The sequence below is a fragment of the Pteropus medius genome, unplaced genomic scaffold (genome assembly GCF_902729225.1).
Source record: "Pteropus medius unplaced genomic scaffold, Ma_sr-lr_union100, whole genome shotgun sequence".
Taxonomy (NCBI): Eukaryota; Metazoa; Chordata; class Mammalia; order Chiroptera; family Pteropodidae; genus Pteropus; species Pteropus medius.
Genome location: NW_024340692.1, coordinates 15,877,233 through 15,899,361, shown reverse-complemented (window position 1 = coordinate 15,899,361; position 22,129 = coordinate 15,877,233). Strand labels below are relative to the sequence as shown.

Sequence of the window (22,129 nt, the reverse complement as noted above, 5' to 3'; positions counted from 1 at the left end):
AGAAGCCCTACAAATGGAGAAACACAGAATAGGTGACCTTGAGACCAGTAGGAGGGGTGGAGATGCAAACCAAGCCAGTCCCACACCCACGTGTGGCAGTTGAGAATTGGGAGAAAATCTTGGCTATAGAAATCTCCCTGGAAGAGTGAAGGGTCCTGGCCCCACACCAGGCTCCCTAGCCCAAGGTTCCAGTGCTGGGAAAGGACTCCTTAAAACTTCGGGTTGTAAAAACCAGCAAAAATTGTGGCTGAGTGAGATGAAAGGCTGCTAGAGTTTCAGATGTTCCTCTTTAGGGCACCACACAGTGGCTTACTTGCTGATGGACTTACTCTCTCTGAACTTCAGCTCTGGCACAGCAGCTAAAAAGGTGCCGAGGACATACAAGAAGGAATTGTTTCATCTGGCTTCAGGGCAAGGACTGGAAGGGCAACTTCTTCCCAGACAGAAGTGCTGGCAGAATCCATTGTTTCTTTGTTGATTCTCTCTCTCTCTCTCTCTCTCTCTCTCTCTCAACATGCAGATGTGGGTGGCCACGATATCTGAGTCTCTATCAATCTGGTTAACACAGTTTGCTCAGTCCTGGTAAGTCCCTGAGACCTTGCCCCGACTTGTGGGCCCATTCGAGCCACTTCCAGTGGCCCTACCATACAAATAGCCCATCTTGGGTCATGCTGCAGACTTTCCTAAAATCTCTAAAAGGTTCTTGAAGCAGCATCTGGCCTTAGCGTGCCCCACTTCTTGTTGAGCATCCCTAAGCCTGGCCAGCAACAGCTGGCCTCGGTTTGCAGCTTGGCCTCTGAAGGCATATCCAAGCCCAGCACGGGTGGTGGATTGCTTGGTGGCTCATGCCAGGTGACCCTGGGCAGGGCACAGGCTGCAGCTGAACTTGGCCTACAGTGAGGCCCCTTCCTGGAGGCCCAGGCATGCATCCCCAGTGGCGGGCTTTGATCTTAGCTGGAGCACCACCAGGGCCACATCCAAGGAGGACACATCCAAAGGGCAGACTGAGCAAGCACCAGAGTCCTGCTAAAGTGAATCCTACTTCATAGGGTCAGCCCCTGCACAACAGCTTCACCACTGTAGTCACGGCCAATCCTCACAATCAATCAGCCTGAGGGTCAGTCCTTCTCATTGATGTGCAAACAGCAAACAAGGCTCAACTACAACAGACGGACACAAACAATCCATACAAGGGACATACCCGGAGCACCTGGCTCCGGTGACCAGGGAAGATTGTGCCACTGGGCCCCAGAGGACACCTACTATACAAGGCCACTCTACTAAAACTGGAAGATAAAGCAGCTCTACCTAATACAAAGAAACAAACACAGAGAGGCAGCCAAAGTGGGGAAACAAAGAAATGTTCCAAATGACAGAACAGAACAATGCTCCAGGAGAAAAATTAAATAAAATGGGGACAAGTAGTCTGCCAGATTTAGAATTCAAAACACTGGTTATAAGAATATTCAATGAACTTAGGGGAAGGGTAGATGAACTCAGTGATAACTTTAACAAAGAAATAGGAAACATAAAATGGAGGTAGAAAACATCAAAAAGCACCAGCCAGAAATGAAGAAAACAATAACTGAAATAAAGAATACCTTGGGAGAAATCAACAGTAGATTAGATGAAGCAGAAGTTCGGATCAGCAATTTGGAAGATAAGGTAGCAGAAAACACCCAATTAAAAACAGCAACAAGAAAAAAGAATCCCCCCTCTAAAAAAACGAGGATAGTTTAAGGAGCTTCTGGGTCCAACATTAAGTGTACCAGCATTTGTATCAGAGGGGTATCAGAAAGAGAAGAGAGAGAGCAAGGAATTGAAAACTTATTTGAAGAAATCATGACAGAAAACTTCCCTAACCGGCGAAGGAAATAGGTATACAAGGCCAGGAAGCACAGAGAGTCCAAAACAAGATGAACCCAAAGAGGCCCACACACCAAGACACATCACAATTAAAATGCTAAAGGTTAAAGAAAAAGAGAGAATCTTAAAAGCAGCAAGATAAAGGCAATCAGTTACCTACAAGGAAGTGCCCATAAGACTGTCAGCTGATTTCTCAACAGAAACTTTGTAGGCTAGAAGGAACTGGCATGAAATGTTCAAAGTGATATAAAAAGCAAGGACCTACAACCAAGATCACTCCACTCAGCAAAGCTATTACTTAGAATCAAAGGACAAATAAGGTGCTTCTCAAACAAACAAACAAAAAAGCTAAAGGAGTTCATCACCACCAAGCCAGTAATATAGGAAATGTTGGAGGGACTTCTTTAAGAAGCAGAAGAAAAAAGAAAAAAAGATAAAAAATATGAATAATAAAATTTCAATAACTACGTATTCATCAACAATTATTTTAAATGTTAATGGAGTAAACACTCTAACTTTAAAAGAAAGTGTGACTCAATAGATAAAAAAACAAGAGCTTTACTTTTATGCTGTATACAAGAGAATCACTTGGATCAAAAGAGACACAAAGACTGAATAAAAGTGAAGGAATGGAAAAAGCTATTTCATGAAAATAGGAACAAGAAAGCAATACTTGTACCAGACAAAATAGACTCTAAAACAAAGGCTTTAACAAGAGACAAAGAAAGACCCAGTTATCCCACTTCTGGGTATTTATCCAAAGAAACCCAAAACACTACTTCAAAGGAACATGTGAACCCATATGTTTATTGCAGCATTGTTTACAATAGTCAAGATAAGGAGGATACCTGGGTGTCCATCAATGGATGCGTACATAAAGAAGAGATGGTACATATATAGAGTGGAATATCACTCAGCCATAAAAAAAAAAAGAATGACATCTTGCCATTTGCAACAACATGGGTAGACCTAGAGAATATTTTGCTGAGTGGAGTAAGTCAGACAGAAAGACAAGTGCCATATGATTTCACCTACATGTGGAACATAAAGAATAAAACAAAACAAACTTATAGTTACAGAGAACATTCTGATGGTTGCCAGATGAGAGCGGGGTTGGCAGTATGGGTGGAAAAGGGGAAGGGATTAAGAAATACAAATGGTAGTTACAAAATAGTTATGGGGTATTATGTATACCACAAGGAATATAGTCAATAATATTGTAATAACTATGTATGGTATCAGGTGGGTACTAGATTTATCAGGGTGATCACTTTGTAAGCAATATACATGTTGAATCACTATGTTGTACACCTGAAACTAATATCATATGCCAACTACGATTAAAAATTTTTAAATTATTTTTTAAAAAGTTAAAAAAATATTACTTTTGCAGGTCCATTTCTGCAGTTCTGTCTAGGATATGGATATCTGAAAGAGAATGTCACTCCAAACTCAGTAATAATAAAAGGCTAGAAAACCTACAAAATCATAACTTTTTTGAACTCATTACAGAGTGAATTACAGAGTGACAAACCCCCCAAGGAGAGACAGGAGAGACAAAACTGTCATACTTTCAGCAGGAGAAAAGAAGATGCTTCCATATACATGAATAATAAGAAATCAATAATCATAGTTTTAAAAATTCTCAAAGGCCAGCTATGGCATATAATGTTAGTTTAAAATTATTTGGAGTCCCAGATACAAGGGTCACACTTCCAAGTTATCTCCCACAGGCCTCCACTGGCTGCTCACAAGAAACAAAAAGGGAGAGTTGGTGGTGCTAGCATGTAGGAGATGATCAGCTGCTGCTGAGAGACAAGCACAAAGCCCATCCCAAACCTTTCTTTCAAGGACACAAAAGCCTTAAGCTCCTGGATGTACAAGCTGCAAACCTTCTCATCCCAATGGCTCAGGCAAAGATCTGCTGCTACTGGAATAGGGGTTGAAGTAAAAACCTCTGCCCCTGGAGAAAGGGTAAGAAAACTTCTTGTCCCCAGAATTCACACCAATACCAAGCAGAGGTTTCCTGCCACTGGAGTACCTAGTGACAGAAGTCTATTTTGTATCACAGACATACAGTAACTGCTGGAAGCTGCGAATGAAACAGCAACACTGAACAATCTCCTCCAGCACCCCATCCTTGCTTTCAGCACATTGTAAAAAATATCCCACTTCTGGAAGAATATGAAGCCTGTAGTATACTAAAAATTGTAAGAGAAACAACAAAATCCAAACCCAGCTCAACTTCTGGCTAAATTAACTTAACATTGCACACTAATGGCCTGATAAAAGAAGAGGTGTGCCCATTTATGTGTTTAAATATTACTTGAGTCTCTACCGTTCTTATATACATACTGTCCAGTATTCAATGAAAAATTATGAGATACACAAAAGACAAGAAAGGGTAAGCCACTGCTTTAATCAAGAGATAAAGTAATCAAGAGAGCCAGAATCAAAGATGAGCCAAATATTAGAACAGAACTATCAGATGGAGAATTTAAAATAACTATGTTTAATATGTTGAATGATCTAATGAAAAAAATAAATAACATATATAAACATAAAAATAATTTCTTCAGAGAGATTAAAATTATTTTTAAAAAGTCAAAGAGAAATGCTAGAAATAAAAAACACAATATCAGAGATGAAGAATTCCTACAGTTGGATCATCAGTTGGATCGGACATAGCTAAGGAAAGAATCAATGACTTAAATATACCAATAGAGATTATTGAAACTAAAACACAAAGGAAAAAAAGTAAACAAAACCAAACAGTGGATGTAAGAGCTCTGAGAAAACATATGGTCACAATTCATCTAATGTATGTATAATTAAAGCCCCAGAAGGAGAAGAGAGAATAGGAAAGGAGAAATATCTGAAAAGATAATGACTGAGACTTTTCTGAAATTAATGAAAGACCACAAACAACAGATCCAAGAATCTCAGAGATTCTTAAGTAGGGCTTTTAAAAAGTACACATACCTAGACATACTATATTTAAACTGTTGAAAACAAAAAATAAAAAGGAAATATGAAAGGCAGCCAGAGGCCGGCAGGGGAGGGGAGGTGGTTAGGGAGAATTTCAATATAGAGAAACAGATAAGAATTAAGAGTCCACTTCTTTGAAACTATGGAAGCTAGAAGACAAGTGACATCTTTAAAATACTGAAAGGAGAAATTATTTTTTAACATTTTCGGTGTGATAACAGTGCTGTGATTACATACTTTTTTTCTTTCAATAGCTGTTAAAGATTCACACTAGGGATTGCTTCATAATAATCATGGAGGAGGGCTCCCTATGTGGGTCAAGCAAGACTGACCATGAGATGATGATGGTTGAAACTAAGTGATGGACACAAGAGAATACAGTATGATATTTTCTCTCCTCATAATTTTTTTTAAATTTCCATAACAGCAAATCTTATTAAAAAATGAAAAATTTTTTAAAAAGAACTGGGCAGAAAAGATGAGTGTATCATAGTACATATCCCATTAGATTTCTTCCTTTCTTTCTTTTCCTTTCTTTCTTTTTCTCTCCCTCCCTCCCTCCTCCTCCCTCTCGTCCTTTCTGTCTCCCTGTCTCTATCCCTCCCTCTCTTCTTCCCTCTCCCTCCCTCTCTCCCTATCTATTTATTTATTTGCCTCTAATCAACACTTCTGCCAGCCTTTGATTCACAGTGGGCTCATAGGTCTCCAAACTGGGCTCACAGAGTGCTGCAGCTGCCCTTTCCAGTTACATCAACACAACAAAGCCTACCAGTGCCAAAGCTCTCTTCTCCACACAGGGAGCACCGTCCTGAGTCCATCAGATTTGAGAAGAATCTCCATCCAGCTGGGGTCTCATATACCGGGACCTTCATTGCTTTGGCCACTCTGAAAAATGAAATCCAAGGCAATAGTCAATTCATATATCTCCTTTCCTTTCTTGTCTCAGCACAAAAGTCTTCAGGATCTATTAGCTCTATAACTAGATTTCAGAACATCCTGAACAATGTTGACAGTCTTCAGGATATCAAGCCATAAGGGAGAGAATGATAGTCTGATCCAATGGTTCTCTATTTTGTTTTCTTTATAATCTATAAAATATTAAGTTAATGTATAAAATATTCTCACATTTATGTTCTCCTTCTACAAATGTTTCTTTATCTTTGATTTGGGGATCTTAATCTACATTAAAATGGTATTTAGGTTCAAACACTTTGTAATATTGTTTGACAGTATCTACTAAAGATGAATATACACATATCCTGTGAACAAGCCATTCAATTTCCATAAATTACTAATGACATGTAATGGACATAGTGGTGCACTGCTCAGCTTCACTGCTACATGCAATAACCTGAATGAATCTCACATGCATAATATTGAGTAAAAACAAAACAAAACAAAACAATAACAAAGGCATATATACTGTATTGTTCCATTTAGATAAAATGCAAAACCAGTTAAAACTAATCAATGTTATCAAAATTCAGGCTCAGAGGATGAAAGAAGTCAAGTACTTTATTCAGATCTCACAGAAGTAAAGAGCAAAGCTAGAATGTAGACCCGCATTTGCTTAGTTTCTGCTCATGTTCCATTCCCCTACATCATGATGTCTCTCCAAATGTTTTAGTGCTTTGAGAGGTAGATAGATCTCAAAGCATGCTGAGGAATAAGCTGGTACCACAGACATTGGCCTGAAGAGTTTTTATCTTTCCCACATGCAAGCAACCAAAACAGAAAAACACCAAATGCCTGCCATCAGCAAGATTTAGTTCTTTGAAGGCTGTATGTAAGTGCAGAGGGTAGCCATGGAGAGGAACCAGTGAGAGTGTCTTTGTAAAGAAGAGGAAGAGAGATGCTCATGGGACAAAGGACTCAATGTAACAATTATTTCTTTAAATGTGGTTTATAGCCCGCACCTTTTAGATGTTTGAGTGTTATATCAAAGGTTCTGTTTTCTCCTTATTTCAATGGTCTAAGAAAGATATACATGTTTATATCCTGGTAGGAACAATGAAAGAAATCCTCCAGACACTGTAGAGCAAAGGTAAATTTTCAGAGCCATTAATTTCATAGTCAGAAGCTTAAGGAAGGAGGAATAATTCACACAGAAGCTTTCCAGGGGGAGCACACGATAAAGCCTGGGCCAAAATTAGGTTAGCAAATATGAATGCATATAATTATCAAATAGAATGGGGAACATGGGGCAGAGGTGAGCATGGAGGGTGTGGGGAAGTATATCCTCTGGCCAAAACATTCTTGTAGATTCAAAGCCAAGTTGGCAGATCTGAAGGGAGGAGAAAAGATTTCCCCAGCTCCCACCCTCCCCAATTAATCACTGTCAGGAGGTCAACAGGCTGGAGGCCGAGGGTGGATTTTAAAGGATTGAATATTTTTATAACTATAAACCACAGTTGGAGCTATGCAATCTAAGATAACAATGTCAGTAATTAAATCTCAGGATCTTGAGTATGAGTTGATTGTGTCCTAAAGTCATAAAGAAATTCCTCTCCTTCCTCCCTCTAATGAATTTGGGATCCATCCCAAACAGCACTCAGCAGATACCATTCTCCAGATTGGTTTTTGGCAGGAGGCCCTCAGGAGTCTCTGAAACCCTCTGGTACACAAGCTCAAAATCAAGCTGCTTCATGCTGAGGGTCTGCACCCCTGTCTTTGCCTGCTGCCACCATGTTTTGAAGGCAAACATAAGAACTTTCTAGGAAAGAACAGATTATGAAGGGAAAAAAAAGAAAATAAACCTGGGCCACAATTTTTCTGCAAGTGGTAGTGAGCCCTAGTAGGCAAAAAAATGGTGAATATAAGCTTCTCAGTGTGGATTTTAAAACTTCTAAAAATGTGGCTCAGGTTGGAAATAGCCTCAACCTATCTTTCTAAGTTTTTCCCATGATACTCTCTACATGCTCCTAAAAAACTGGACCATCTCTTTTTTTGCAATTACAGTTGATATTCAATATTATTTTATATTAGTTTCGGGTATACAGCATAGTGGTAAGACGTTTATATAATTTACGAAGTGATCTGGCCAATAAGTCTAGTACCCACCTGGCACCACACATAGCTCTTACAATAGTATTAACTATATTCCCTATGCTGTACTTTACACCCCCTTGACTCTTCTTTAACTACCAAATTGTATTTCTTAATCCCTTTACCTTTTTCACCCACTCCCCGACACCTCTCCCATCTGGCAGCCATCAGTTTGTTCTCTGTATCTGAGTCTGTTTCTAAAACTGGACCATCTATTTCTCAAATATACCCTTGCATTTTTTGTTTACTTCTGAGTCCTTCTTCATGCTTTTCATTTTACCTAGATTAATCCTCCTTTCCAATCTGAATACTTCAAGACCTATCTAAAATGCCCTGCCATCATGAAGCCTGTGGCAAAGGCTACTAGGTGATCAACAAACCCACCTCTTCTCTTAGACACACAGCTGAACTACACCTCCTGACCTCTCTCACAGTTAGCATGTGGCCACATAGTGGAGTTCTATCCAATTGAACTTGAGTGGAAATGACATACACCCTTTTCAGATCTTACTATTAAAACTTTCTATGCCCCATGTTCTTTCTCCTTCTGCTAGCTTAATGTGGACAAGGCCAGAAATCCTAGAAAATACATGTTGAAGATGGTGGACCCACAACATGGAAAGATCTGGATCTCTGAATCATCATTTGAAGCAGAATGAACCACCATTCAGGAAATCCTGTTTTTAACTTCTGATGATTGAGAAACAACCTTTTGTTGTGTTTGATTCATCAAATGTTTTGAGATTAGTTTTATAGCAGAAGCTCCATTATGTTAACAAATACAATCCTTCTCGTCGCCATAATTAATCCAAAGTAATCATTCCTGACACTGTGTTTCCTCTAAGTTGGTATGGGTCTTTATGTTCGCATTGTCATTATATATGTTGCTACCTCCTTAATACTTTCCCTCAACACAAAGACACTACCTACCTCTACCACCAAAGTGTTAGAAGTACTTTGAGGTAGAAACTGCAGCTTATATACCTTTATAGCTCTTCAATGAATGTCTAGGATAATACAGCACTTTGTCTGACTTGTCTTCAATAAATTCTGTATATTTTCAGTTGACTAATATCTTATTATTTAAGGTGTGTTGTTGGATAGCAGAACAGAACATATCTCTATTTCATGGTCTTTTGTCTTTGTAGGTTCCTAAAAATATAGTTAAGTCATTTCTGCATGTTTTATTTAAATTAGTCAATTAGACAAAGAGAATTTCTCCAGGCATTTAATTAGTGGGGCTATTAAGATGACACAAAGACATTTCTTAGAAATAAGGATCTTAGAGAATTAGGGCAGTGAACAAATGAAAATCAAAGATTTGAGGAATAAAGGTTTCTTTAGCTCGTAAAAGAATAGCTAAATAAACAATGACTAATTGCATCAAGTTCATGAGGCATGCCCAGCTGGTCTTGGAATCTTACTTCAAGAAAGTTGTAATTGATTTAAAGAGGACAAGATCTAAGTTCTTCTTCCTTCTATTTGTCTTCACCTGTCCACTTTCTTGAAGGCCAAGCAGGGCTCATAGTTCCATTTTCTATGCACTGAACTTTCAGCCCTTTTTTAAAAAGCTTCCACCTGCATAGACTAGAAGATATTTGCATCACATATATCCAACAGAAGACTGAACATGCAGTTTACATTAAAAACAAAACAAAACAAAACAAAACTCCTATAGATCGGTAAAAAAGGTAGATAATCTTTTTTAAAAAAAGACATAAGTCTTGACCAGGCACATTACAAAAGAGAATATTCAAGTGACAAATTAGCATATGAAAAGATGCTCAACATCATTAGAAACTGAGGAACTGCAGAGTAAAACTTCAATGAGATGTCGCTACACACCCACAAGACTAGCTGAAAAGAGTGGTACTGCCAAGTGCTGGTGAAGATTTGGAACTATCACATATTGCCAAGGGAATGCCAATCAGTACCAACTATGGCATTATGTGATATGTTTACACAGGGGAATGGCATAGAACAGAGAAAATAAACTACCACTATGTAGAAATACATGAATGAATCTCACAAACATAATATTGAGTGAAAAAAGTCAGACACAGGATTATATACTGCATGATTTCATTTATAAATAGTTCAAAAATAGACAAAACTAATCATTAACACTGGTCCGGGAAATTATTTTTTGGCTCTGACACCAAAAGCACAAGCATCAGAAGCACAATTAAACAATTGGGACAACATAAACAAAAAGGTATTGCACAGCAAAAGAAACAACCAACAAAATTAAAAGGCAACCTACAGAATTGGAGAATGTATTCACAAACCCCATATCCAATAAGGGGTTATTATCCAAAATATATAAGTAACTCTTACAACTCAATAACAAGAAAATAAACAACCCAATTAAAAAATGGGCAAAGGATCTGAGCAGACATTATCAAAAAGGCAAGAGTAAGACCCGGTAAGGATGTGAAGAAAAGGGAACTCAGTGCGCTGTTGGTGGGAATATAAATTGATACAGTCACTATGGAAAACAGTATGGAAGTTCGTCAAAAAATTCTGGGTATATATCCAAAGGAAATGAAAACAGAATCTCAAAAGATATCTGCACTTCCATGTTCTCTGCATCATTATTCACAATAGCCAAGATATAGAAACAACCTACATGTCTGTCAACAGATAAATGGATGAAGAAGATGTGGTACTACGTATATACAATGAAATATTATTATTCAGCCATAAGAAAAGAAATCCTGCCATTTGTGACAGAATGGATTAAACAAGAGCATTCTACTAGGCGAAATAAGCCAGACAGAGAAAGACAAATACTGTATGATACCACTTATATGTGGAGTCTAAAAATAAATAAATAAAGTTGAACTCATAGAAACAGAGAGTAGATTAGTGGTTGAAGAGGTCTAGGGGTGGGAGAAATGGGGAAATATTGGTCAAAGGGCACAAAATTCCAGTTATAAGATGAATAAGTTCTGAGGATCTAATATATAGCATGGTGACTGCAGTTAATATGTATTACGTACTTGAAATTTGTTGAGAGTAGCACTCTCACCAAAAAAAAAAAAAAAAAAAAAAGTAACTATGTGAGGTGATGAATATGTTAACTTGATTGTGGCAATCATTTCACAATGAATATAAATATCAAATCATGTTGTACACTTTAAATATATTACAATTTTATTTGTCAATTATACATCAGTGATGCTGAGGTGGAGAAGCTAAATCATTGGTGATAGAGGTCAAGATAGTGGCTATCTCTGGGACAGAGGTAGGAAGTAGCAGTTGGAATAGGGAATAAAGGAGCCTTAGGAGTGCTGTTTTGTTTCTTGATCTAGATGGTAGTTCTGTGGGTGTGTTCACTACATGAAAAGTTCTTGAGCAATGTATGAGTTGTGCCTTTTCTTTATATGCATTATACTTCAATTAAACATTTATATAAAAGAAAAAGCCCTTGTAGTATTTATGACTAAGTACATGTTTGCATTAGTCATGTTTATATAATCTCCAGATATAAACTACTGAAAATGGAGTTTAATAGCATTCTGCATATGCTGGCTAATGTCTAGCAGACATTTGACAAAACTAGCCCCAAATTCGTCCTTCAATATTTTCATATCCTTGAGTTCATGCCCAGATCCCTTATTTGACATCTGGCACTCCTGGCTGGAGCTGCTCTGAGGTAAAAGTCTTAACGTGAGTTCGTATTTTAAAAGCATTTCTAAGGCAGGCTACTTCCAAATATGCATTAGGCAGAGAACAGCCAGGCTTTGTTTTCTAATAGCAATCTTAAAGTTTACTCTTAAAGTCATCTTTTGAATGGAGCAACTCACACTTTCAGGTAAAATAAATATAAAACATGAGGCTGTCATAATAAGATAACCACAAAAGTTTTTCAACCTTATATATAAACTTTAGTGTAGAACTGCTTATTCCTGGGGTCTGTAGTAACTCAGCCTGGTCCAAACCTCAAAATTTGTGTATTAAATGACACCTTACTTGCCTGCCTTATCAGTGAGGTTGTAAGGATCAAATGAAATGGTATATAATGAAAAGAAAATGCTCTGACAACTGCAAAACTCTCACAGAGTTTACAACATTATCACTGTTCTTGATGTTGAATCTTTCATTTAACATAAAGGAAAAGGAACGTATCATTTAAAGAATATTTACAAGAAAAAGCAAAAGATAACTGCATGTCTCATACTCCCTCTAAACTTACAGATTTGGGCCAGTTGTAAAACAAAGGTGGACTCTAGACCAAGGAGCCTTTACTGCTTGGTTTAGAGCTTCTGTACTTCTATTTTAGGTTGGTATTATCGGGGAAAATAAGATCCTTCCCAGTTAGAGTTTTAACTTTGTTAGGAAACATAAGGCAGGCATATTTCTGAATATCTTGACTTTACATAAAAGAAAAAATTGGCTTTGGTAAATTAAGCATCCAAGAGAAAAATATGTAAAACTGAAACAATCACAGGTTCCCTTTCTTAAGTTAGTCAATAATCTGGAACCCTATGTTTGGGAATTAGCAAGTGTTTGTGTTTACAATCTTAATGCTTGAGCACTTTGATGTGAACTGTTCCCGGTTCTAATTATTTTCAAAGAAGAAAAATTGTTGAGGGGTTAGAGCTGGTGAATTTTAAGCCCATGTGTTCCAGCTAAACTGAGAGATAAAGAGTCTGTCAGCTGTCCTTCAGATTCCCATGAGATTGTTCCCAGAATAGCAAAAAGTAAATCATCTTCTTCTTTGTCTTGCTTTTAATTTTTGGCTATGTAGACACCATAGTGAAGCTTAAAAAAAAAAAAAAAAAAAAAAAAGCTATATCAACTCATTTACTCCTATAGACAAAAAATAGTAAGAACTGATGCGAGATCAGGAGATAAGACATCTTGCTAAACAAAGATTCTTTTTCTTAAAACCGTTTCTTTGTTTTCTCTTCTGGGTTCAATTAGCATCTTTTCCTGGATGTTACTATAGAAATCTTAATAATCCTATGTCATAAAACAGGAGAAAAGGGACATCTAGGCATTGGACATTAAATAAATGTACAGCGACTATAAAGATATACACATTCTAAAGGAAGAACAAAGCCCAAAGAAAAAAAAATTAGCATTTGTATCTGCTGCATCACCATTCTACAGGTAATTCCTTAAATAGAGGTACACACTGAAATATCATGGTGTTATCAGTTATCAATTTTCATGAAGCAAACATCTGTTCCTTGCTCTGCTGTTTCATATTGGATTCAGTTTTAACAGTGCCAAAGGGACCTCAGTGTTTGTTCCCAGTTTTCTACAAGCCTAATTACGACCTTACAATGGTTAATTTCAGCCTTTTCAGTCTAAAATTTGACAGTGGAGTATTGGAAATTTTTCCCTAATGGTAAATTAAAGCAAGATTTTGAAAGGAAAAAAAAAAAGAATGAGCAGAATATTCTACATGTTGTAATTAATGTAATTAATGAACTTAATTACATTAAAATTTGTAAAAATTTCTATTTGTCAAAGACACCAAAAAAGGTTAGCCATATATTGAAATATGATATTTGCAATGCATAAAATTGAAGGATTAATAATTAATCTAAATAAAAAAGTCTCATTAACCAAGATGAAAAACTCAAATGACTCAAGCAATTCCTCCCCCGCCACCCCGCCCCTTGGTATCTGTCCTAGAGAAACTAGTACACGTGTGCACATGGAGGTATGGTTCAAAGATGTCTATTACAGCACTAGAGAAAAAGAGTAAAATCGGAAGCAACTTAACTGTTTTTCAGCAGAGAAATAGACAAGCTGCAGTTTATTTATACAGTGGCAAATAGACAACCATGGTTCAAGAACTCCGAAGTATAGAATGCAAAAGAATTACAAAGAGGAAATTAAGTATGTACTTCTGTCTTGCAATATTATTTTAGATCTCCATTATTCCAACTACTGTTTCTCCCTTATTAGTCCAACTTGAAAATCTAGTGAGATATTCCTGCTCTCTAATAAAAAGTTTCAGATATTTGTAACTCTGAAGAATTAATAAGACTAAATAACTAAATGAAGAGATGCAATACTATCTGGTTCAGAGAACCCACCAGAACCTGCCAATGCCAGTGGCTACAGTGGAACTTGGAAGACCTACCCTGTCCCATAGCTATACCTATGAAGGCAGAAGGCAAATCCATGTACACTAGCAGTAATCAGCTATAATTAATCAGCCTGGGCATTTCCCAAGATTCTTGGTTAGTGCTTTCTACTTGCATGGACAGAACTCAAAACTTTTTTTTTTTTTAATTAAGAGATGGTGCTTGTATTTTCTGTACTCTCGCATTTCCTCCTTCCATTTTTCTCGCTAACCTGTTCACCAACATCACAAGAAGAATCCCCCAGTTCTGCATATGATTCTTAATTGAGACTTATTTTCAGCTCCCTTAGAGAGTTTCTGGTTCTTCCACAATAGGAAGACAAGAACCTTTAGGGCTAAACCACTTGAGATTCCAGGTGGACGTGCCTGTGCAAAGACACACACAGACTTTCAAGTTGCCCCAGTTTTTCTCTGGGAGTGCAAGCAGCAGCCCCTCATGCTCGTTTTGGAAGGCCATGGAGTCATTCTGCCTATATCATCTCATCAAAGAACTCTGAGCTGTGGCTGTAATGGATGACCCAGGTTGCTGTTTTCTGGGAAGCCAGATCAAGGCATCAGGTAGCTAAATGGTCTCTCTAAACTGGCTCTGAGAAAACAAACATTCGTCAAAGGACACAGGCAGCTACCCCAGCTGAACAATACCACATTCAAGACTGCACTTACCCTTCCAAGATTTCTATTCATTACTCAGGATGGGGTTTACCAATAGGTATAAGGACAGGTTATGCCACAATAATTCTGGTTTAACATTCATCTTTTAAAAAGCAGTTCAGCCTAATGAGACATAGTTATGAGTTTCCATCTAGCTCCACCCCTTCCCAGCTGTGACTTTGGTCAAATTATTTAAACTCACTAAGCCTAGCTCTTTAACCTTCAAAATGGAATAACAGTGAATCCCCTTACTCAGGGAGGGCTAACTGGGTGACACTTGAGAAGCTCTAACCAGCCAGAGCAGTGCACAGGACACCAGCAACAGCCACTAGCATTGATACTCTCAAGCTACTGCTTCCTGCCTCCCCTTCCATCCTCCTGTCATAGCAAACTACTATTTTTATAGAGCCTCTTTAAAGCACCAAGCAGCTTCAGATCTTTGCACACATAGTTCACTTAGGCGAGGATACTCTTTGTTATCAGAGTCCTGACAGGAATAGATGATACACTTAAACTGAGTATCTTGAGGAGAGTTTAATACAGGACCTATTTACACAGGTGGGGGCAGTGGAGATGGAAGCACAATGGCCAGCACAGTGCAGCAGGGAAGGTAACACCAGGGCAAGCATTACCCCACGTACGGATTCATTCTCCAAATCCAGAAACAGCTGGGTGGAGAGGGCTTCCTGGCAGGAGCCATGACCTTCAGAAGAGGCATGTTGCCAGCACATGGAAACCCTACAGGGAGAGAAATAAATTCCCAAGCACATCCCCTTCCCTCTGCCTGATATCTGCAGTGCTCCCAGTTGTTCAAACTCAACTGAAATCTGAAGGGAGATGAACTAGTTGATACAGTATATATAGATCAGCTTGCAGGACAAAGAGCAGAAGAAGACAGAGGATCTCGAAAGCAAATGGAAGACACCCAGCACACTCTTCATCCATCAGACTAAAGCTGCTTCCTGATTTGCCAGGTTAACCTGCCCAGTCCCTTCTTTGTGCTGCCACTACAAACCCCACTAGTCACACACTCAGCTCAGGGTATTGCATTAGATGTTGGGACATCTGACTCCCTCTAATCTGTGAGCCTCTGGAGGGCAAGGGTTCTGTCTGACACAGAGCAAGTGCTAAAAGATACTTGTTAATTCCATGTAAGCATCACAGGGTCTGTCAGAACACAGACTCCTCTTACATGGGTATAAAATGTAATTTAGATTCCAGAAATAGGTTCTTTAAATATGAATGGGAGCAAGTACATGAGATCACTGAAAGTTTGGGATAAAATTAAGTTATGGTGGATGAATTTCCAAGTGAAGTTAAACAAAGGATTGGCTGAAAAGACTGAACCTTACTTCTAATTATGTGTATGTTAGTTTACCAAGTCCAGTGCTATAAGTTTATTGTGAGAGTAGCAGATTATGTTCAAATTGGCCTCTTCCCAGAACTAAATGCTCATTTCACTGTAAAACTTCAAGGAGAGGGTAGAGAAACATTGCTTACATTTACAAGGAGGTCCTCATGGGGCCGATGTTTCATTTAACATATGTTGGAAAACACTAGTTAAGATGAACTGAGAAATATATTCTCTATATGACTATGGCAGGGGTGTGCTTCAAAGGAATTTACTCCCGTTAGACACCTTTGAAGAGCAAGGGAGAAGGAATGGGTCAAATACTCTTAAGTCACATCAGGATTCTCAGCGAGATGCCTCTCCCAGAGAAGTTAGAGAGACAAGAAGTTGGAACGGCCTCCCAGGGAAGCAGAGAGACCATCCTCCAAGCCCTGGATTGCAAGAAGCTCTGAGCTCAGCAGAGAGGGGCAGCCCAGCCTCAAGTCTGTTCCTGGCCTGGCCTAGCAGGGACATCTAGGGGCATGGCCAGTGGCTGTGGTTGAAGGCAGGGCTGTTTGGTGTCTAAGTCAGGCTTTCTTCCCCTGAGGCGTCTGATCCTGGGGTTCAGTCCCCAGGAAGCCAGTAGGGGAAGAGGAAGGAAGTGGAAAAAGCAGCTGTTTGCATTCAGGGTGACCCGTGCAGCACTGGCCCCAGCTGAGACAGACTCTCTCAGAGGGCTTAGTTGTCTCTCGGGAACAGAGACCAAAATAGGTTGGTGAGAACACACAGTTCTTGTAATTAATTGGAGAAGCAGAGACTCCCCAGGGAAATAAGTCCACTCAACTGCCCTGTTCTCCTTCTCAGAGACTGCAAGGCACAGAAAGAATATCTGTGTGGATCCATTCCATGTGAAGGCCCCTGCTGGGCCTAAGTGAGCGCTTACGAGAAACTTCCTCACAGTGAGGACATGATAGCTTCTGGACTCTGAGAACCACTGCAGAGACGCAGTCTTGTTTGAGAGGAACAGTCCTCTTTAGGTCAAGATTCCACATCCTACAGTGAAGGATGACACAGATGAATGGAGCAGTAGGAATACCATTCTCCTGTCCATCTAGGGCTGCAGCCCAATCAGTGCTTTTGTGCTAAAGGTATGCCCTCTTCAGGACCCAACACAGCTATCGAAAAGTGTTGTAGCACACTCCTTTCCTTTGGAAAGAATACTTTAATGTCATCTGCTGAAACATTGTCATAAAAAATATTCAAATGTATCTTTAATGAGAACACGGCCCACTTGGAATGTGAGCCTTTATACAGTGCACACCCTGTGCAGCTGGATGCAGTGACTCTCCATTGCCTTGCTCACCTGAATTCTGGCAGAGAAGAAACTGCCACCCTCAAGTCCCTTACTCATATTCCTACTGTAGCAGGGCATGTGCCACACCCTCCCCAATGGTCATATGACTGAGGGTGGACCCAAAAGCTTTCACAGTCTTTGAACTGTTGAAGACACAGCTTTGAATGACACATTTTATTTTTCTCCAATCACATGCCCTGCCCAATAGCAGTTGGTGGAAACCCTGAGCGTGCATGCGTGTGTGAGGCCCCACCCACATCATACTAAACATATTAAAATGCATCCAAATATCACATAAAAATCTACTTTTTGCTGTAAAAGAATCTCGAAAGGAATTTTATAATTTTGCTTTTGAAATAATGAGGCTACAAGTCACTCATTTAATTAACTACTGGCAATGGTTTCTCGCCAATCATACATACTCAGGAATCCTTTCAAAATGAGAAAATATATTCTATACATTATTTTCAAGTGTTAAGGTAATTTTTTAAATAGTAAATTTAGTAATAAAGTAACAATATGTTGCATTTTAAACACATCAAACCAGGCGGTTAATCATGTTGATGTTGTAATTTTCTTCATTTTGGAGTGAATAATGGCTTTCGGTTCTCCAATTTTAAGTCCTTGAATATCAAAGGCCCCAGGCAAGCAGCTGAGAGTGTCAATATGGGATAAAATGATCCCGGTGTATATGGGCATGTGTGTGTGTGCAAGCATGTATGGGTGAGTGGGAACATGTGTGTGTGTGTGTGTGTGTGTGTGTGTGTTGTGGGTAAGGGAGACTGGTGTAATTTGTGTCAGAACCTTAAATAGTTTCTTGCACAATTAGGTTTTAGGGAGATTCTTCATCTTCTCCACTCTATCCCCACAACATTCTGCATATACTATACTCATTTTCAGAAGGTCTTACAGCTTTATTTCTGAACATTCCATCCCAGAATTCTCTCGGCCATCTCACATTTTGTTTGCCAATAGCCAATGCAGTTAATTATGCCCATCTATAATATGGGACGCAGATACATGCAATCCTAGCACGCTAACTTGGTGCTAGGTTATTGACTAAATTTATCCAAAAATCTAAAATCAATACTCCAAAGTTCACAAAAAGAAATGATCACTCACTTGTAACAGATATTTTAGCTGGATAAAATATGACAATTGGGTTTTTTTCTGCCATTAAACCAAATGCGCATATTCAGTCCAAACAAAAGTAGCAAAATGAATGACTTCATATGATGTAACCTTTATAAACTCACAGTAAGACAACATCTATGGAGTCCCCAGATAGTGTCCTTTAAGGTCTAACCTAGCACACAAGCTTGGACAAGGTTTCTCTCTACTTTTGTCTAGCTGGTGGTGCTTAATTATTCTCATCGAGGCCTAGTGCTTCCCACACTTTCTTAATAATATCCGTTATCTGGGGTACTTAATTAAACATGCAAATTCCTAGTCCTCTCCAATAGACTATCTTCAATTAGTAGGTCTTGGTTAGAGCCCAGGTGTCTATACTTATAACAAGTAGTGTTTCTTATTTCTAGGAGATTCTTATTTCTAGGATGGTTTATAAAAATCAACTTAAGACAAACTATTTGCAAATTACAGTGATCAGTTAACCTATGCAATAGTGTGATATATATATATGTATATATATATATATATGTGTGTGTATATATATACACACACACACACATAATATATATATAGTGTATATACTGTGCATATATATCCAAAATGTTAAAAATTGCATTGTGATACACATATTGCACAATGTTTAATAAGTCCTCAGAGGATATTATCTGATTGGGAGGTCCAGACTCAAATTGACATTGAATATTGGGGTTAGCATAGATATGAGCCTATCACGTGAGAATATAAATGATGGCATTCAGAGCCGAGCAGGCTGAGGTCCAGCTCTTGCCTCCGCATGGCACCTCTTACAAATGTGTGCAAAACAAATGCCCAACCCCCCACCCCCCACATACTTATAAGTATTGTGTTGTCTGAAGCCAGACAAGCCTGAGTTCAAAGTGCAGAACTGTCACTTATAATTCTGTGAACTTCATAAGGCAGTTACTTATCCTCTTGCATCTTTGGTCTCTGCATGTAAGAAACTGGAATAATAATACCCGTGGCAGAGAGGAGTTGGTTTTACTTCCTTGCTCACTCCTCATGTAATGCTGCACAGCACAGCGAAACAGGCTTGGACTTCTTGGGTAGGCAAACGTGGGTTTGAATCCTGACTCCACCTTTCACTAACCTTGTGGCCTTGGGTAAGTCACTGTATTTCCATGAGCCCCAGTGTCATCATGGATAGAGGTGGGTGGTGGTTGTGACACACAGTAAAGGTACCAGAAATGCAGCCCCGATTTAACGAGTAGAAATCTTTGCCCTGGTTGGGGAAAGAGAGTTTTTGGAGTGCTTCAAATAAAAGTGGCCCACCTATTGGTGATAGACTACAAGGAAATGGGGGATTTTGTATCTGAGAGATGGTTGTGTGGCATCAGGATCTGCTGCCACACCCTTCCTCACCAGCCACATGGACTGGGACAGACTCTTTCCTGGCAAGGTGCTACATGTGAGCTGAAGGGGCTATAATTTGGGGGGCCTGGCAGAGGGCACTCACAGCTGAGCTTGGCATCAAGGGAGAGTCTGTCCTTCCTTGAAGAGGTACTCCCCAATTTTGCCTTCCAGGGAGTCCAAAGCCTTGCAATTTTCAGACAAGCCATGTCCTCGATGACTTGATGACACCTCTTCCCTCACTTCAGCTAGCTGACCCTTAATTCCCCTTTAAGTCTCAGCTTCTGGGAAGCACCTCCAGAGCCCCAGAATGAGATAAGTCCCCTCCTGAGGTGTCTAGAGGTCTAGATGCTCACCCCACCACAGGTGCCCCCTTCAGCTCTCCAATAGCACTGTGCAACATCTCTGCCATAGCCCTTTCTCATCATTGTCCTTGTCTATCTCCTCCAGTAGCTTCTGAGGACAAGGGCTGTGTCTTTCTCTGAACATCAACTCCCAGGACAGGACCAGGTACTGAACAGATACTTGAGGGATGTTTATTGATGGAAAAATGACCTCTGGGCTACATTCTAACAGGGGCAGGAAAGATTATCAGGAATTCAGAGGTGAGGAGATTCAAATATGCAGAGCCCCACCTCTTTTGAGAGTAAGTGTGAGTAGTGACAAGTGCTCCTAATGAGAGTAGAATATGTCTGTGAACAGAACCCTAGGCCTAACTGAGAAGGCAAGGGAGGTCTCAACCAGCACAGGTTTGTTAATGAAATTAGCACCGGGCTTCAGGGTGCTGGATGGAAGCCTCTGGGTGGGACCAGGGCTCTGCAATAAAGGTGCGGGGGGGCCTAGAGGGAGGTCACATGCTGGCTTCCCTAAGTGTCCCCTCAACACTCCGCTGGCTTGAATGATGGCCTAGATGATTCGGCTGGCTGGTTGCCTTGGGAGCAGTGTGGCTGCTGCTGGAACAGAGAGGCAGGCATTTAAAGGACACACAAGGTCACGTTTGTCATTTTGACCTATCTTGCAAGTCAAATGTAGCTCAAGAGGGTGGAATTCAAAGAAGGAAGCGAGTGTAGGATTAGCTGCAACAGAGGAGAAAATCTATGTACCTACAAGTGGAAGTTCCTCCTCCCCTCAAGACTCCTCTTATTTTTCCCTCTTCCCCAACTTAGCTGTCCCTTTCTCTTTGAATTTTAACCCAGAATTGGCATCTGTGTTCTCTTTCTTCTTCACACTTTGGTGTAATAACCCTGGGAATGGAATGTGTACTCTTGAAGAAGGGAGCGGGGATACAGTGTGATGGAGCTAACGTTTAGTGAGCATCTACCTAGTTCCAGGCACTGTAATGGCTGCTTCCACATATTCATGCACCGAACCACCCCAGCAATCCCATGATGTAGGCATTATTATAATCCTCCTCCTATTCTAATATTTGTTGCTTCTTCCAGAGAAAGTGCCCCAGCCCAGAGGTCCTGTTGCGGGGGTGGTCTGTGCTTATGGAACCAAGGCTACACAGGGTGTCCACTGGGTAGACTGAGCTACACAGGCCCCGAGAAAGCCCCAGAGTCACCATCTCACTTGCTAGAGACACTGAATAGACTTCAGAAGCAGAGTTTATTTTTGTGAAATCTCTATAGGTTTGCAATAAACCCTTTCTTTGTCTTTGCTATAACTTGATTCATTTCTGCCCCTGGCAAGCAAAATGCCTAGATTTAACAATCATTATCACCAGACTACAGACTACATAATGAGGTACCAAGAGATTAAGTGGTGTGTCCAAAGCCATAAACTGATTAGTGGTGCAGCAGGGATTCAGGCCCTGACCTGCCTGATTCCAGAACTCATTCTCTATACACCAAATTGTGCCAAGACACTCTTTAGTCCTCTAAGAATATATCTAAATGTGTTTTGCCTATAAAGAAAATCTGTAAAAAGTGTGTTGGATTTGAGTAGTGAGAATTGTAGGAAATACTTGCTGCAAAAAACAAACCTACAGCTGACTTCAGGCAGCAATAGTGATAATAACAACAGCTAACATTTATTAAGCATTTGCTATGTGCTGAACACTTTAAATAAATTTTATCACATTTATCTTCCTCATTTTGAGATGAGGACTTTGGGCCTCAGAGAGGCTATGTAACTTGTCCAAAGTCTCAGAACTAGGAAGACAAAGCTCTGTGGTTCAAACCCAGCTTGCTTGCTCACACTCTCACCGTCTCTCTCGCTTGCGTTATCTCTCTCTCTCTCTCTCCCTCCCTCCCTCCCTCCCTCCCTCCCT

General features: G+C 39.7%; 1 protein-coding gene across 1 annotated transcript in view; it reads right to left on the bottom strand.

Annotated features, from left to right (window-relative positions):
- The window catches only part of PGM5 (phosphoglucomutase 5), a 167,046-nt gene that overhangs the window by 61,229 nt on the left and 83,688 nt on the right, over positions 1-22,129 (bottom strand). Inside the window, exon 7 of the mRNA XM_039835897.1 lies at positions 5,624-5,739. Coding sequence (XP_039691831.1) covers positions 5,624-5,739 — 116 coding nt within the window. The remainder of the gene's footprint in view (positions 1-5,623; positions 5,740-22,129) is intronic.